General features: G+C 45.4%; 1 protein-coding gene across 2 annotated transcripts in view; it reads left to right on the top strand.

Annotated features, from left to right (window-relative positions):
• The window catches only part of PHACTR2 (phosphatase and actin regulator 2), a 153,418-nt gene that overhangs the window by 52,692 nt on the left and 82,629 nt on the right, over nucleotides 1-18,097 (top strand). The window contains exon 1 of one of the 2 annotated variants that reach the window (XM_059832304.1): nucleotides 8,378-8,428. The exons of the other annotated variant lie outside the window; for it this stretch is intronic. Coding sequence (XP_059688287.1) covers nucleotides 8,386-8,428 — 43 coding nt within the window. The 5' untranslated portion in view covers nucleotides 8,378-8,385. Of the gene's footprint in view, nucleotides 1-8,377; nucleotides 8,429-18,097 lie in introns of those variants that run through there. 2 annotated transcript variants of the gene reach the window in all.

Here is an 18,097-nt window from a genome sequence, read left to right as displayed (position 1 = left end):
AGGGGTGACTTTTTCTCTTCTGTCCCCACGTCCCCACTCCCTGGTGACTTGGGGAGTGGCCACTGTCTGTCCCCCTGGAGCGCTGGGGGCAGCCGGTCATTCCTGGCTGAACCTGGGTCCTTTTCGGAGCCAGGGGGTAGGTGCAGCCGCACACACATGCTTGGAGGCATGAAGCTGGAGGTTTTGGTTTGCCTTCCCGAGGGAAACGGGCTTGTACGATAAATGCTCTAGTACGGTAGCCTCTAATGACAGCTGTTGAGCCCTGTGGGGAGCTGGCACCAGACCTGGCAGAGGAGAACCAGCCTGAGTCAGTGCTCTGCAAGTGCTCGTGTGTATCCGCAGCCAGCCAGACCCCGACAGAGCCGGCAGGGAGGGGACGTCGCTCCCCTGTTAAACCTCTGGAGAGTTTCAAGGGGCAGAGGGGCATGTTCCACCAGCCCCGCTCCTGGGGAAACTTTCAGTTGGTGTTTGCCTTTTATTGCAAGGCAAGAACTCTGAGCAAAAGGCACAAATCCACAGAAAAATCAGGCTGCACAAAAGCAGAAGATTCATTTCACGTCCTTGATTAGGACACTTTTAACCGGTTGTGGGCTTTTCTAATGAATAGGCAAAGCATCATAGCTGTAATCATGGTAGGTGCAAAAAGGTGGTTTTCTATGATAGCAGCAGGAGAAAACTGCCCAGGGCCAGGCCAGCTGCCTTGGAGCAACTGGAAGCAGCAGACTGAGGACAGCAGGAAGAGTCTGCCAACAAGGAGAGTGCAGCTGAGCAGGATGCCCTCACCTCTTTTGTGGCACCCTCCCTCCCCCCATGACTCCAGACAAAATGTGAAAATCCTGCCTTGGGGATAATAACACTTCCCCAGCACCAGTGAGGGGTGCTCACATGCTGTAATAATAGATGCTGTATAAGTAAGTGCTGCAGATGGAAAGTGGATATTGGCTCAATATTTGCAAAATGGGAATAATAAGACCAGTCTTGCAGAAGAGCATTTGGGGAGCGTGTGCTGCAGGAAAGAACCCAGCCCAAGAAAAGGAGAGCACCTCCGCCACTGGCCCCTTATTCTGTTACTCTGCAGACTCTGATGAATTAAGTGTATAGTGTCGTGCTGTGCAGAGTAAGTGGAACAGACACAGGGAGATGTCTGACATATATTTTGAGGTGTATTTAATATTGTAGTGCTTCCGGATTCCACTAGCATGCTAGGGGTTTTGGCCTCAAACCAATATTTGCATCAGTACCATGTGTCTCTGGAACAGCAGTGCTTACTTTAGAGCTGGCTATGAAAATAGTTTCCGTTATAACCCCTTGTTTTCACATGCTTCTTATATTTTATTTTATTTTGAAAATCCTCCTTTGAGTCAAAAATTTCCATTCTGTATCTTTGCCAAAAGGTGAAGTTTCCCCCCCTTCTCTTTCTTAAGCTTGGAGGAAGAATCTTTCAGATGTTTTTGAGTCATGGGAGAGTGGAAAAAATGCATTTTCCCAGTAGGGTAAAGAAAAGGTCCACATTTTCATAGTAGTGGAAACATGGCGGGGAATTGAAACTGAAGGCTGAAACTTGTATTTGGGTCTAGAGATTTCCGTAGTAAACCAGCTTCATAGGAAATTACTTTGATTTACCAAAAGCAGAGATTATTCTGATTTTTGGCAGTTAATCAGGCACGTGTCCAGGTTTCAAACTTTGCTGGCATTCAGGATATCATTTAAGGTAGTGTCTTTACAGCTGCCCAGTTAAAGAGGAAAGAGCCAGTCCCCTGTGGTCTTCTGTCCTTCGGAGCTAATTATAGTCCGGCAATACGTTTAAATTCATTCTCAAATCTAATTGAATGGAGATAAATTAGAGGAACAGTTGTGCCAAACACTTTCAAAACTTCTCCTCAATTCTCACTCAAGTCAGCAAGAGCAAATGGATGTGCTGAAGCCATGGACAGGCTCAGGCACTTTGAAAGGGCGAAAGTGCATAACAGAGTATGTACACACGACTGGCTCGAGCAACTGAGAAACTTCATTGAGTACGCCTGCCAAATTTTTTGTTGATGCCTTTCCCCCTTTACATAGGCTAGGAAGCATCAGTGTAAAAATCTGCTGTGCTACCTGTAGTTACACTGAATCAGTTAATAAACAGAAGAGGAAAGAAAGAGGTAGGCATCTAACAGGCATGCTGAGGAGTGGTCCTGCACCCCTATGCTGCTTTCTATTACTGATTTTTCCTGGTGAGAGCTGTAGCTGATGTGCTAGTGGTAATCCCCCTCCATGTGTTCTAGAAAATACACAAAATGTGAACAACTATTGGGCTAATGGCACTGTTGTGACCTTCAGATTTGCATTTTCTTGCTTTTTTGCAACTTCTAGATACACAGCCTGCACATTTCATTAAACCTTTCGCTTTCTATCATTCAAGACGTGCTCTAAGTGTATGTATGTTTGGCAAAGGCATCCAAAATGATGTGTTTATTTTGCTTTGGTGCCAAAAACCAGTGATTCATTAAGGAGCTTGGAGCTGTAGAGGGAAAGCTGCAGCCAGCAACCACCACACATGCCCTGAAGAGAAGAAAGCTGTGTTTTCCGCAGGAAAATGGTTAGTGCAGCTGGACTAGTGTCATGGCTGACTTCTCTGAAGCGAGGAGGCACGGCTGGACAAGCTGGAGAGTGCAGAAGTTCTCCCGGATAATTGGGCTTTGCTGCAGCAGCAACAGCCAGGAGGCATCCGGAGGCTGCCATTAAGCCCAGACGGGAGAGAGAAAAAATGCCTGAGGGGAGCCGGTTCAGGCAGTAGGAGCCTTTCCTTGAAATAATGAATTAGGGGGCTCCAGTACCGTGACCACCACTATGGTGAATGCCATGAAAGGCGCAGAAGGCCTTGAGAGAAGAGGTGGAGGAGGAAGGGTGGTGTCCTGTAGTAAGAACAAACCTCCAGCTGCTTTTAGCTGCACTACATTTTCTCTGCTGGGGGTGTGCCAGCTTGTATCAGTGAAGTGGCCAGTCCGCTCTGTTTATTTTAACTACTGATATGAACTTGCAGTGGCTAAAGTCTTTGAAAACCTGGCAGAAACCCGACTCTTGAGGAACTCTACACTCCAGCATGTCGTTTTTACACCATCGCTTTCTTCTTCCCCAGTGGCTTGAACTAGGACAGGCAGAATGCTATTTATAATTTTTAATGTAGTCCTTTTTGTCTTTCATCATAAATCTGGAACCCTGGACAAAATTGATATCTGGTGACAAACACATGCTTGACTGGAAAGTTTCTGATGGGTATTTTCTGCCTGGAAAGGAAATGCTGTCCTGTACTGTCACAGCGCTGCCATGGCACGGCGAAACGCAATGCAACAGCAGGTGCTGGGATCAAGGAGTCAGTACGAGGCACAAAGGAAATGATCATGTATGAACAACATTAATATGGAGAGTTCTTCTTAGTAACAATAACAAAACCATAAAAGAGTTTTTGAAAATTTAAAGTTTAAAATTTAAACCAGGACTGTAGCATTTAAACTATTAAGTATTAGGGACCTTACAGACTTTGGATGATACGTCATGCCACCTGCTGGGGGGTTCTTCAGCTTTTTTCAGGTATATCTGATCTAGGGTTAGGGACACAACGTGATCTAGTATGTCAGTTCCCCTTGGTGCTTTAAACAAAGACAGAAGGTAGCTTTTTCCAGTATTAACTGCACACTGCTTAGCTCTTCTTAAAAGAAGACGACAAGATCCTTGCCCTGAAGAACACACATTTCTTACAGCATATTAATTTTCGGTAAATTAAAATTGAAAAAGCCCAACACTGTTAGTGTCAGGAGGGTCTGATTAATCAGGGTCTGAATCTTTCATTTGCTCACCTTTCATAATCTTGCATAAGAAGTTCTCCAAAACCTGGATTACACCACTTCTGTTCCTTATGTCGTAAGTCTTTAGGCAGATGATAACTTTTAAAACAGTAGATGTGAAAGTAATAATACCCCAAATAACTATTGAAATACTCTGGGCCTGTGAGAAAAGAAAGGTTCCTGCACATGCCAGGCTTGCTGAAGCAAAGCAAGGGAACTGACTCCAGAACCTCGCAAGCAGAGTAAACAAACTTTAGCAACAAGCATGGGATGGAGAAAAGTCAAAGAACTCGGAGGGATATAAACTTTTAGAATTTGCCTTTAAGGATCATAAGGGAAGGAAAACACTTTTGAAATATATTGTGGAACAGAACTGGGGTGGAGAAGGAGCATGTAGAAATTGAAATGTTAGAAGAAAGCGCAGCGGGGGAGCAGGGCAGTTTCTGAAGCCGAGTAGCACACGCAGGGGACAAGTAGATCTGCTCTCCGTGGTGCCCGAAATGTTTTTGTTGGGACCATTTTCTTTCTATTTTCTGCCTTTCAACCACAAACATTATGTAAATTACTTTAAAAGCTCAGTGAGTACAGTACCACAAGAAACTGCAAACTGTTATTAAAATGAAAACAGGGATTTTTCAACATACTTGCAATATTCAAGTCTGTAAAAGTCTTTCCTACAACAATTTGCCAAGCAGTTACTTAATATAGGCAAGAGTAACGTAAATTAAGGTTACAACAAAAGTCACAGATCAGATGATAAAACCACATGAGCAGGTCTATAAGCATTCATTACTAACCATTTAAAACCATACTGATGCAGCTATTGTGAAAGTTTCCTCTAGGTGCAGATAGCACCACCAAGTCAGAGAGCACAAACAGCCCCACGGCTGAGGGCACCTAGCACACAGCCTGGATGATAAATTACTGAACTGCTGTTGCCATGAATTGTTTACCTGCTTCCCAGTGTCCAAAATTTGCTTACAAACTATTATGGTGAATAATTTAGAGTAGCAAACAAGTTTGCAATTGCATAACCTATTTGCAGATAATTTGTGAGCAGAAAGAAAACCTGCCTGTGCCCAATTGCCGGGAGCGAGTTGGCCCAGCTGTGTTCTTTTCCTGCCTGTGATGGTGGAGAGCTGGTAAGGATAAATAAGAACAGACATTAAAACAGGAGTTGGGATCACCTGAATACTAAACAACTCTGAGCCCCTTAGATCTTCCATAGGTAAGGGCCTCGCTACCTGTCTCCCAGTGCAGTCCTAATCTGAACAAGCAAATCTCATCCAAGAAATGTCTGCTATTTGTTTTAATCAGAACAGCCCCCATTTGCATATTAACTGCTCTGGCCCAAGGCTTTGAACCCCTAGCTTCCAAATTGAGAGACTGAACTACAGAAGCTTCTCTCAGGTAGTTATTCTGTATAGATGCTTTTCACTTTACTGCGTAGATAGTATGTACAGTGGGGTTTTTGAGGGGGGCAGGGTAAATCGTAGACTTGTGTTGATCACTCGCAAAGACAACAGCCTCTTTTTTAAAACAAATTTCAAATTCCTTTTTTTGTGGTATACTTGTGCATTGGAAATGGGAGGTGACACTAGCAAGAACATAACATTGTTAAGCCATTAAAAATAAAAAAGGACACATAAATATATTTTAAAATATTTCCAAATGACCACATAATCTAGGGTTATTACAAAAGTCCCCAGTTATTAAAAGGAAATGGCCCAAACTCCCAATACAACCCCAGTATAATTAATGAATTTGGCCTGTGATTTTATTTCGACAGTGCCTGTTTAAGAACTGCATTCAGTTTCCCAGAAAACAGAATTAGCTTTTCACTCAACCACAACTGATGTTCTAGTCTTAAGCAAACAAACTTATTTTGGTGGTGCCCTCCCCAAAGGCTTCACCTTTGTAACTGCAAGTTCTCTACGGGCAGGTAGGAATTCAACATCATTGTTATAAACCTTAGTGTGACCCAAGACTAAAAAAATTACTTAGCTACTTGCTCATGTTTGCCCATGTCATATCCTTTGCTTTGTTCATTGAATCGTACAGCTCTGCAGCCTGCCGGACACGGTGCTGCTCATCTTCCAGCAGCTCTCCAAACTGACAGGAGTTGTGAGAGGGATGTGGAGGGACAGGAGGACCTCACAAGAAATGACCTGTCTGGATCATTTCTGTTCTGGACTCAGTGCCATCCTCTTGGTTTATCTTGGTTTATCTTGTTTATCTTGTCTGGATTTGGAGGTGTCAGGCAAAGAGCCTTGCCTTCAGTGTTTGGACTTCCAGGAGCACTGCGATGCTTTTTTCTCCTCGTAAAGGCACTTTTGGGTTAAAATGCAACATGCCAGTTTTTCCTGAACGCATCCGCACCAGTCAAGCCTTTTGTTGCAGGGCACTTTCTTCACTTTCCGTCTCATCTTGTGGATCTCTTTTGAGCTGTCTCACATCATTCAGCATTGTTTTTTAAGGGGCAGACAACAACACTGGACATGGGACAGCACTGTTTGCCTGACAAAAAGTGCAACAATGTAATAGGATTTCTACCTATCTCTCTCCTATTTGCACATCCATATGGAATATCATGTGAATATCAGCTTCCTTCTATACCAGCATGAGCTCACTAGAAGCTTGTGTTGAATTTCTCCAAGCCGCTATAGGGAGCAGCTTTCTAACATACCTTCCTTGGCCCTGTAGGCTGCATCGCTCCGTCCTGCAAGTTTGACTTTTTTCTTCTTTTGACCCTATTAAAACTTACTTGTTTGAAAGAGCTGAGTTTATTAAATAATCCAGATAACTCTGTGACTGCCGTGTCCTTATTATCACTCTAGTAATATTTACTCCACCTAAAATTTCTGCCAGTGGTTATTTATTTAGTCTTTTAAAGCTGTTTGAAATAATACTTTGCTAGATTGCTGATGAAAACACTGAAGAGCCTCCCTGCAGCTCCCCAAAAGAAACACCCACATTAAATGCTAGTGCTCCTTGGACAATTGTTCTTCATCTGTTTGTGCTTTATTAATTTTGTGTTGTCCTCACTTTTTTCTCTCTTACTAAATCAAGTGCCTAGCAGAAGTCTATTCCACTCAAGCCCGTACCTCTGGCAATTTAATCTGTTTACCAAGACATATTTCCTATAAAAGACATGAAGACTAGCATTAGTTGTATTCTTCTCTATTCACCATGGATTAGCTGACGACCACATCTCTTCTGCCTATAACTGATGCCAGGCTACCCAGACTGCAGCTACCTGCGGTACTCCATTTGCTTCCTGAGTACAGGCCCCACACTAACACCATTCTTCATCTCCTGAAACATCACCACAGTGCCAACACACACAAAGATCAGCAGGTCAGAACTCTCTTCAGCCAGCCCCTCTAGGACTTACTTCCAGGTCACTCAGAAACGTGGTAATTTCACCATATGTCTCGCTAATAGATGTTCTTTAGCATGTTCTTTAGATGAGCCTTGAGTGTCTTCATGTGATGCGTATGCACCTCCCTGCTTGTTTCTAGAAACTGCACAGTAACAGCTATCAGGGACCTGAGGTTTTTTTTTTTGTGTGTGACACTAGTAACAGTTACCTGTTGGCTCTAGGATTAAGCTTGTATCACTGCTTATATTATGGTTATGCATTAAGAAAAACAAAATAAACCTTTGTTCCTTTTGCCCTTGTGCTATGCACAATCTCTGTTTCTCCCCATCTTCCCCATTAATTTATCCAATTGATTATGTCCCACCTTGTCACCTGTTACAGCCCAGCGCTGTCTGGATGCTGCTGCCTTAGACTATCTTCGTTCTTTTGAAATTCAAAGTGGTCCTGCCCTTGATTATGCAGCTGTGAGAGAGGGAAGGGTTGGGCACTTTTTCAGACCTCTGTGGCAGGAAAACCAGGGCTCATAACGACCCGGCGAGCTGCCCTGCCCGGGCATTCATTCCCTGTCCACTCGGGACGGCCACAAAGCCCTGAAAACTGCTCCCAGCAGAGAAGCACCTCCGAGCGGGGCGATGGGATCGCTCCCTGCAGCTGTCACGCGTTTTCCCTGCACCTTCAGAGGGGGTTGGAAATAACTTTGTGTCTGGACCAACGTTTTGGACTTCGGAGAAGGGCAGGGGTCAGGCAGGGGCTTGGGACGGTAGCGGTCCGAGAAGGCTCGCCAGTTAAGCGCCGCCTGTCCCGATCTCCGTATCATTCAGGGTGGGCTTTCTGTCTTCTTTGTACTCACTAAGGGCTCTTACACCCCTCCCGTGGCCCTGCGCCGCAGCGGGGATCCGGGCCGGGAGCGGCGCGGCGGGCGGGGGCGAGGCGGCGCCCCGGGGCGGGGAGGGGGGGCGCGGCGCTGCGGCCGCGGGCTCGCGCCGAGCGGCGGCCCGGCAGCGCGGTGGCATGACAGGCAGCCGCCGGGCCGCAGCCGCAGCCGCCGCGGGAGCAGCCGCCCCCCGCCAGCCGGCGGGCGGCGCGGCCCCGGCGAAAAGCGAGATGGCCCCCCGGAAACAGCCGCGGCGGAGGCTGCACGCCCGGCGGGCGGCGTGACCGCCTCCCGGCCAAGCCATGGGCCAGACCTCGGTCTCCACGCTGCCCGAGCCGGCCGGCGGTGAGTAGCGGCGGCGGGACAGCGCGACCGGGGCGCGGCGAGGGCGGGGTGCGCCCGGCGGCGGGGAGCGGGGCCGGGGCGGCCGGTGCTCCCCGGGAGGGGGGTGCGGTGGCCGCGCTCGCGGGGCGGTGCCGCCGCCGCCCGCCTGTCCCCTCGGACCGCAGCGGGGATGGTGCCGGTGGCGGCCCGGGAGGCGCGGCTGCGGCTGCGGCTGCACCCGCGCTGCCCTGCCCGGCCCGGCCCGGCCCGGCGGCCCCGGGGGGCGAGGGGCTCCGCCGTGCCCCCACTCCGCCAGGGGCTTGGGGCTCCTTTTTTCCCGTTTAAGAAATAAGTAAGTACGGAGGGCGGGGGGAAGGGGGAAGGAAAGGAGCTCTGGCACCTCGCCCAGCAGCGCGGCTCGTAACCCGCCCATCTGGTTGCTTTTGGCTCCGGGACATTTTATGTGTAAGCAGACTATTGAAAATAAATAAATAGCGTGTGAGTGGAACTTTTTTTTTCCCCCAGTAAAGCGGTCCTAGCTGTTTGCAGGGTTTTGAAGATGGTACGAATGACTTGAGAATGCTGTTTGCAGGCATGTTAGGATAACCCGGTGTGTTTTAGTTACTGAAAAACAGAGTGAGTCTCTTCGCACAATAATAGGATGTAGAATCTGAATTAACTCCAGCGAGGTTTGACATTTCCTGCGAAAATGTCACTGCATGCGTGTTTTTCCTCAACGCCTGTTTCCTTTGCATCCATTTAAAAAAAAAAAAGCAAATCCTGTTGTAGACTTCAGTTCTGAAAGCTGAACTTTATTCTTAATTTGCTTATTGCTGTTAACGTGGGAATGTTTTGTCAAACAGGAGACAGTGCAACAAACTTTCGTTTTCCCCTTTTTTTTTCTTCACGGGTATTTCAAAGGATAGTTTTAGTAATAACAAACATTTTCAGAAAAGCTCCATTATGTTGCCGGTGGTACAACTTTCCAGTCATACCGTCGCAGTCAAAATCTTGGATGATTTCTTCTCTTGCCAAACATGGCATGAAAGAGAAATCTGACCATTACCAATAAATTTCACCATCCTGTTGAAGGTTTCACCCAGCAGCCAGCACGTGAGAATTATATCAAGGTAGGCGTTGGGAAACAGATGTAAGGAAGCAGATGGACCGGTTAAAAGCTTTTGTTAAACTTCCTCTACAAAAATGCATCCAAACTCTTATGTGCAAAAGTCTATTGTGAGGGTGTTTTGACTGGGAGGGGGCCCATATCTTGACTAATGGTAGCTGTGGTGCCTGTGTTCCTTCGGTAGAATGCTAATGGACAATAATTGGACTGGATTTCTAGTTCTAGCTAAAAGAAAAAGGTCACCCTTGAATTCTTTCCTAACTGAAACCAAGATTTTCAATCAGGAGCAATAAGGGACAGTTATCTGAAGACACAAGTTATGGTGATGCTACCTCAATATTGCCAAGTAAATTCTAGTTATCAGCATTTTAAGAGCACTGCACTTGCGATGAGACACTGGTAGTAGTGCCTCCGGGAGGTTTCACAGAAGAGCGGTTCACTGCACTTTTAGCCCTGTTGAAAATGTTGGGAGAGCATATCCTCAACAAGAAACCACAGGGGAAGGTAGGTTTCTGGGTGGCATGAATTCTTGGGGGTGCAGTCATTTGTTTTCTCTAGTCTGCTGTGCAGGTATGGTCTGAACGCTTAACACATTGCAAAGTTTGAGAGGCCCCATCCAGCTCTGATCAGGGCAGGAGAGTGACTCCCATCGGTTCCAGTTCAGGCGGGTTGCCCCTTAGGCAACTAGTCCTGAAATCTTCGTTGATTTTGGCATGCCAGCCAACTACAAGCCATTTAAGTCTTTGACAGCTGCTAGAGATTAGAGTTGAAGGAGATCCCTGTCTTGCACATGCAGGGGCTACAAATCTGTTTTAGAGCTAAGGAATCAATAGTGCATTCAGATCCCCAGTGAGCCACACAAAAGCAGCTGTGAGAAGTTACTTGCCTGTTCACTCCCTGTTTTTTCCCCAGCCATGCCAGCCTGAGAGGGCTCAGATCCTGCCCCCTGATCCCCGCCGTGCCCCTGCAGGGTTCAGAGGGGCTGTCGGCTGGGTGCAGGGAAAGGCACCACTAGTAAATCACCGTGGGGCATTTGGGTGGACTGGTAAGGTGAACGTGGTTTGGTGTAGAAAACTGAAATAGATTATTTTTCCTGAAAGTCACAGAGTGTTGGAAGAGATAAAATATATGCATAATACAATACTTAGTATGGACCCCAGCCAACGTCCTGTGTTGTTTTTTTAAGATTTACTTTAAATGAAAGATTTTACTCTTGGAAAGGGAAATATATACTGAAGTACTTAAACAGACCAAGGTCCTAGTGGCACTTTCCCATTGGGTTAAGAGCAAGACTGAGGCCTAGCCATAAAACTCAAAGTCCTTCTTGACTGGGCACATGTGTGCTCATATCAGCCAGATTAGAGTGCCTGTAAAGAGAGGAAGAATTGGATTTGCATGCCCCTCTGGAACTTCAGTAGCAATGTCTCTCCCTAGAGTTTGCCATCAGCTGTGGATGAGTGGGTGTTGAAGTATTTTGGACCGGAGGATCAGGGCTTTAACCACCTTCCAGAACTGCGAGCGACAGATGGGCAGCAAAGCAGGTCTTAGCTGCCTGTGGACACCCACCAGGCAGTCCTTTGCTCTTTCTCCTCCTCAGTTCCAGCTTTTCAGTCGTTTAGATTTATTTTCTAAAGCTTGTTTGTTATTTGTCATGGTTAGCAAATGTGAGCAAACAGTGACAGCAAGAGAGGCTTGGGAAGACAGTATAGACAGTATAGATAGTATAGATATGTGGAAGAGGAAGAGTGTGTACTGTCCTTGTTCATCTTCCTTCCTCTTCTGTGATTTTCCCATGCCTGGCAGGACTTGATTAACGTGCTCTCTCCCCATTCATTGGCTGGAGTTCAGTGCTTTTGGGGGTTATCAGCCGTCATGTGCAACGGCTATCACTTCTGCTTTCTGATCTACAGCTTATCAAAGGGCAGCAGAGCTGTGCACTTTTTTTCAGTCTTTTTTTTTCTTTTTGGATTTGTTCTTGGGTAGTTCAATACCAGCCACAGTACTGGGAAACAGCCAAGTCCTCAAGTGGCAGCATGATTGGCATATTGGGAAGATAACACTTAAAAGCAGACCTAGTTAGGTGGCAAAAGATTTTTGTTGTTTCTTGAATAGCGATGCCTTGTCGAGAACGAAACTTGCAGTAAAAACAGACCTACCAGTGTTCCTAGGAAGAGGTCAGTCAGTTCAGCGCAGAGTCTGTGGAGCACAGCAGAGGGTATGTGGAGGGAAAGGACAAGCTGCAAAGGGAAGGTCTCGGGAACCTCTTGCCCTGATGGTCAGGGTGCTCAGTGGGGCCAGTTGAAGACTGTGGTCAGACCCCTGTGCTGGCCTGCCAAGCCAAGTACGTAATCCATGGGCCTGTTTACTTTGCGGTGGGTGGGAGTTTCTCTCGTCGTATACATTTTCCAGAAGCAGAGCACAAATGGTCATCCTATTACAGACCCGAAGTTTTTTCAAGGACGTGAAAATGTACTTTGACAGCACAGGAAAACCGTTTCCCACCCAGCTCCCCCCATGAGATGAAAGCAGTCACTGGTAGGATCCTGTTGTTTGTTGACCTTGGCACTCGGTGAAATGATTATCCTAGGTCAGAAGTGAGCATGTTTCTCAGACTGCTCTTTTTCATCTCTCTTGGCTTTATGGGATTTCCTGTTCATTGACAAGGAAACAGCGGCTTCACCTGTGTCTGTGCAGAGGAATTGTAATTGCTTTAACTGGGCAACCTTATCTTAATCCTGAAATGAAATGGAAAACTAGATTTGTTTCAGCAGCTCAAGGTGTTGGTAAACAAGCTAATTGGTTATCAGCGCAGCAATTTCAGGACTTGTCTAGGAAGAGAAGTTATTCCAGTAGTGCTCTTCAGTAGTAGCTGCTTGCAAACCTTACTGAGGGTGCTGTTCTGGAGCAATCACTTACATTCCTGCAGAGTTGGACATGGAGATACTCAGCCGTAGCCTTAAATTCTCATCCCGCCTTAGTCCACTACGAATCTGAATGTGCAGACAAGACCTTACAGCAGTAATTCTTAATGGAGGAAAAAAGGAAGTTGATTTTTCTCCTCCAGCTTCTCTTCCTTTCAAAAGTGGAAGAACTTCGACATCATTGCACTTTACAGGAGGGCATCTCAAAGTATTTACAGGCACAGTGAGCTACTCACAACACACCTGTTAGCTGGCCATTTCAGTTATTGATGCACTTTAAAAGAGTGGAAAGCAGAGTTATTGAGATGAGATGTCTAGTCCCATTTGATGTGAAGCCCTAAATGACTTGTCCACAGCCACAAAGGAAGTTCTGGGCAGAGTGCCTCATCTTCCTTATTTTTTCCAAGGGTTAAATTGACTGGGGGCTTTGAGGCTGAACCCTTGTAATACTGCAATGGGAATCCTATTCCTTTTTTTCCCTTCTTTATGCTTTTGTAAATTATGGAAGAATTGTAAGTACAAAGGGAACTCTGTTTTCAGTTGCTGCTAAATTTACATCTAAAGCTTTTCAGTTTTTGTGGATCTTGAGCATGGGAAACTCTTTCCTCATCCTACCAGTGTTGTCAGATGGGGCTACAATTGTGACAGCTCCAGAATTAGGGTTAATTAAGTAGGCAATTTGCCCCAGACTCTGGGCTGATTGAATGGATATTTTAGATACCTAGTCAAAGGCATAAAAAGCCCATGTTTTCAGACAGAAAGGATAGCCACAAATTTGCCTGCTGCTAATGGGAATTACAAGAGCTCTTTTAAAAAATTGGTCCTTGGGCCGAAATGTCAAAAGTAATAGCAACTACTGAAAATGTAGGTCACGGCACCCAAAACCATTCTGATTTGTGCTGTTGGTGAGAGTCCAGTTGTGAGCATGTGGAATGAATCAGTATTTATAGAGAAAAAAATTGTACACATTTTTAAATATAACGTGTTTATAAAATATAAAATGTATTTCCATGCTCATGGGTGCTGCCGTATACTCTGTGATCTGCCAGAGCAAAACTGTGCCCCAGATGCCTTAGCAGTTGCTGCCAGTTGGCTCAGATTGAGCTCCTCAGCTGCAGCAATAACTCACTGCAGCGGAGGTTGCAATCTGAGCCTTCGCTACGGGGCACGGCTGAGAGCAGAGATCTTGTAAGGACACGGAGGACCAGCCTCACCACAGGAACCATGTGTGAACCGCAGGAAGACGTGTGTGTGAAAATAAAGGCCTCATGCTCAACAGGTCCCAGGTTAGTGTCTCACCTCTTCTCACTCTGAGGCTGCTTCAAGGATGACCAGGAATTCTCCTCACTTAGCTGCCGGGGTACATGACCTTTCATGTCAGGCATGCTGGCTTAGATGCCTCCATGCACTGGTGTTTGGTAGCCACTAATCACCTGTTCGCAGTGTTAATCATCAGCTTCCTTGTCTGCCACGAGGAGAATGAGAGCTGGCTCCCGGGACATCAGCGCGGGCAGGGTGGCAGAGCCCAGCGGGCTCGCTGGTTTTGTGTAGAGTTGTCTTTTCAGATCACCACCCCGATACTTCCCCCAGATGAAAAGCTCACAGGAGATCTCATTTCCTCCTGAGCCCCCTGTGCTAAGCCCCACTGACAACTGATCCCACTCTGTTGGATCTCAGCCACCCCTTGGATCAGTTGTCCTTCCTTCCTAGACCCTCTTCCTTGGCTTTCTTACTGCTCCTGGGTAATATAGCCCTGCCCTCAGGTGGTGTTTTCCATTACAGATTTCAAAACACTTTCCAGTCCTTTTTATAATATTTGGTGGTTTAAATGTGAAAACTGAGCACAGGGAGGCGGGACAACTTACTCGTGATGACTCAGTGGGCCTAAGGCACAGCCAGAAGGAAAACAGAGAGCTCCCAAGTCCTCATATGTGTTTGAGTCGTATTGCAGTCCCACCTATTAAAAGCGGAAAAGACTTAGACATTTATATCTTTCTTTTTATGTTTTTACCTACTTAAAGTTGTTCTTTATTCATTTTGGATACTGATACTTTTCGAGATTTAAGAAGTTAAGAACCATTAACATTTCTGGAAAATACTTCTGAATCAATGCTGGATTTGGGCTTATTTTTCACTTTAGTTTATTTTTTTAGAACATAATGATGATGATTAAAAAAAGTAGAGTGTACTTAATGCTTTGGGTCAATCACTGATGCATTTTCAAAAAAATACTTCAGCAGACTGCCAGCTTCCAGAACTTATTTCTGCCCATTGTATTCAAATTGTAACAGTGGCCAGAAAAATATTTCTGATCCACCGCGATGCCCCAACCAGCTGCCATTCAGTCCCATATAGACAAGTGATTTCTGAAAGGTCCATTCATTGCCTTCTTGAGTTGACATAAGGGGGAATCCTGATCCTGTGCTGCTTCTGATGGGGATCATGACAATGTGGCAGAGGGATTTTCATTCGAGTAGGTCTGGGCAGGGCCAGTGCTAGGCATAGGAAAAAAGAGATGAGGTAGTTTGCTTGGTGATGATAAAATGTCTCTAGTAACAGGCAGTGGTGGCACTGGTCTGCTTTGCCCTGGCAGATCCCGGAGAGCGAGGCTGGCTGCTGCTGCCTCTGCTGAGACAGCAGCCAGGGCGTAGGTGTGAGTTGGGGAAGGAGGCAATTCAGTTTTGTCTGTGCCCCTGAGTCGACAGAATTCAGTTTTGCCAATGCTGCTGCAAAGCCATCAGTCAGGTCTGGTTTCAAGCCACATAAAGATATTGATGTTAAAAATATGTGCAAAACTGAAGAAGGAAGAGAAAATATGAGTGCAAACCATCAGCAGGGAAGGTAGCTAGACAGTGAGGGGGGGGTTATTTTTTTATGCCCCCAAAACAAAATCAAAGGCAAAGAACGAAATCAAGTCATTTATATCCCCTCTTAGGTGATACTCTATAACCCCTAGACTGTCAAGTGTATTTTTGAGCAAATGTAAAATTACAGTGGAACTCCAGAGTGTGCTGTTTCCTACAGTGTTGTATGATAGAAATGGTTCAGTAGGAACTAGGTAGGAAGGTCACTGTGAACATCAAGGTGATGTGTGGTGTGAAGATGGACTGTTTTCTTACTGTCTCTGACCAGAATCACATGGGTAACAGTGTCCTCTCTTTTGGGCTTGTTTTTTTTCCCCCCTGTTTTGTTCTGGATTTAAGGATTGTGAATCAATAACGGCATGTGAATCAATTTAACCTTGCCTGTTTGCAGTCCACAGAGTGGTTTGGACTAACCATCTGCATAGACAATGCAATTACCTCTGTCCAGCATGTGGAGGCTCATTATTAGGAAATTTGATTTAAGATTTTACTTGCTTGCAGGCTTTATACAAGGTCACTGCATAGGAATGAATTTCTTTTGTCCCTGACTTGGGTTTTGGGCACTTGGGAATAAAGTCTCCGTCAAAAGCGAAAGTCTTACTTACCTTTGTATTCTCTCACTGCTTTGAACATCTGTAATGATCAGTGGGAAAAAAGCTAGGGAGAAATGAGGATCTAGGTTGCTCCGTCATTGTATGGAAATCTAGGGTATGCTGTCAGGTTGCATGCAAGTAAAATGAGAAAAAAATGTGAAGATAATGACTTGCTGTCTGTTTTGTATTGATAAAGGGTTGACGAACTGTATGTTGATAATACTCTTCTATATAATACGGTAAAATTGTGATAACACTTTGTTACTTGGCAGATCGGCATAATAATACAGAATCCCATGTCAACGATAGCTTTGTGAAAATGAAGTTTTTTATGAAAAGACGTACATAGCAAGGGGTGTGTTGCCTTTTTCTTTTCTGATTCCTGCTTTGGTTTCATATGAATTAGAGTGATGTTTTGTCGAGCAGAGTTAGACTGTGATACAGCTGTCCTAACATTTGAAACTGTGTGAGCAAAACCAGTTCTGTTCCCAAAGATCAGCCTGCATCCCTCACCCCGAGAATGTGCTTTTTTTTAATTAGTGTTGCAAGATGTCTTTCTTCACTCTGACCAACTGCCCAAACCATCAGCAAATCCTCATCATGTAGACAGACCATCCTCGTTTCAGTACTATTTAATCCTTTTTGTATTTTCTGGATCTGAATGTTTTAATGTGTTGCTCAGTGAAAGTCCAAGAATAGTGCAGAGACCTTAGATGCTGGTTAGGTTTTTAAGACTGGGCTGTTAACTGCTCTGTGTGAATAAATCACATAGTTTATAGTCTAGAAATAATTCATGAAATATACAGACAATCTCTAATGTTTATTGATTTACGCGAACTAGGTAATTTGCACAATTAGAATAACTGTGAGAGACTGTGAAACTTGATGGTTTTGCTGCAATCATATAGTTTACATTTTCAGCTTAAACCATTGCTGACAAGACTTAGAGGCGCACAGGGACTCTTTTTCAGGCTTAAGAATTTTTCTTTAATGCGTGAAGCTTCAGCTCAGAAAATTAACTCTTGACTGGGGATTTGTCACCCCAGTTGTATTTCTGGGGTTTGCAACCTAGAACTTTGTTGATGCACGCTAAAATTATTGTCATTTCACTTGACCTTTTCTGCTGAACAAGACAGGGCTCTTCTCCTTGCCTTCTGCCTGTGTGGCTGTAGAGCAAGGGCATGCAACAGAAAGCGATTTGGATCCCAACTTCTGTTTGGTAGCCAGCTGAACTAAGTAAAATAGCACTTGTCATGAGTGAAATTGCCTCTGAATGCCCAGGAAACTTCATGGGAGGGCACCCTGGCACTGGAGAGGATGGTGTGTTGAAGAAACAAACCACAGCGTCGGGAGCCAGGCTTTGCACTCCAGCTCAGCCTGCTGCAGTCGGGTGCACCAGTGATCTTCCTTCTCAAACCAGGAGCTGGGTAGCCAGTGCCATGTGCCAGTGTCCGTGTCTGCATCCCTGGCAAACTGCAGCCTCTGCTGATGTATCCCAGATACCAATATAAGTCGGTGCATGTTCTTGCACGGATGCTAAAAGGCATAGCAGTTCCTGGAAGAGTCATGATGCTATAGCCCTAGGTTATGTCCCTCTGTGCCCCAAGTCAGTTTTTACTGACACTGTAGGGAGCGACATGCTGAGATAATTACTCCTAACCAGCATTTGCCCATGAGGCCCTGGTAAACCTCGGTGTGGCTTGTAGACTTCCCACTTCTACTGTCTAAGGGATGCACAGAGGTTTCTAATGCTTGGGCACCAAACCGGTGAAGTTCACCAACTCAGCAGCATCCTGAGTTAAAAACGTGGTGTGACTGTGAATAGTGAGGGATGGTCCATTTTGTGACTTTTCTCCCAGATGATTTCCATGCGTATAACTCCCAGAGATCACCTTACCTGAAGCATTTGTGTCTTAAAAAGCAATATAAAGCCACCCAGCCTGAAAAATAATCTTCTGTAGGCTTTTTTTTCCTCTTTTTTCCCCCCAGATACTGAACGAGTCAACAAAGAAATGACGCTTTCATTGCATGCTTATGAAACACAGATTCAGTGGGATACAGTCAAGTAGTTTGAGTCACGTTACCACTTAAAGTTGTTGTAGGCTAGTGGGAAATGATTTTTAGATACTAGCTGTGTTTATGAGGAGAAAAAAAAAACCCAAACAGTTCATTGCCAAGAAATTGGG

This window comes from Gavia stellata, chromosome 2 (genome assembly GCF_030936135.1).
Source record: "Gavia stellata isolate bGavSte3 chromosome 2, bGavSte3.hap2, whole genome shotgun sequence".
Lineage (NCBI taxonomy): Eukaryota > Metazoa > Chordata > Aves > Gaviiformes > Gaviidae > Gavia > Gavia stellata.
Note: the sequence above shows the minus strand (reverse complement) of the source record. Positions and strands in the feature narration are given on the sequence as shown.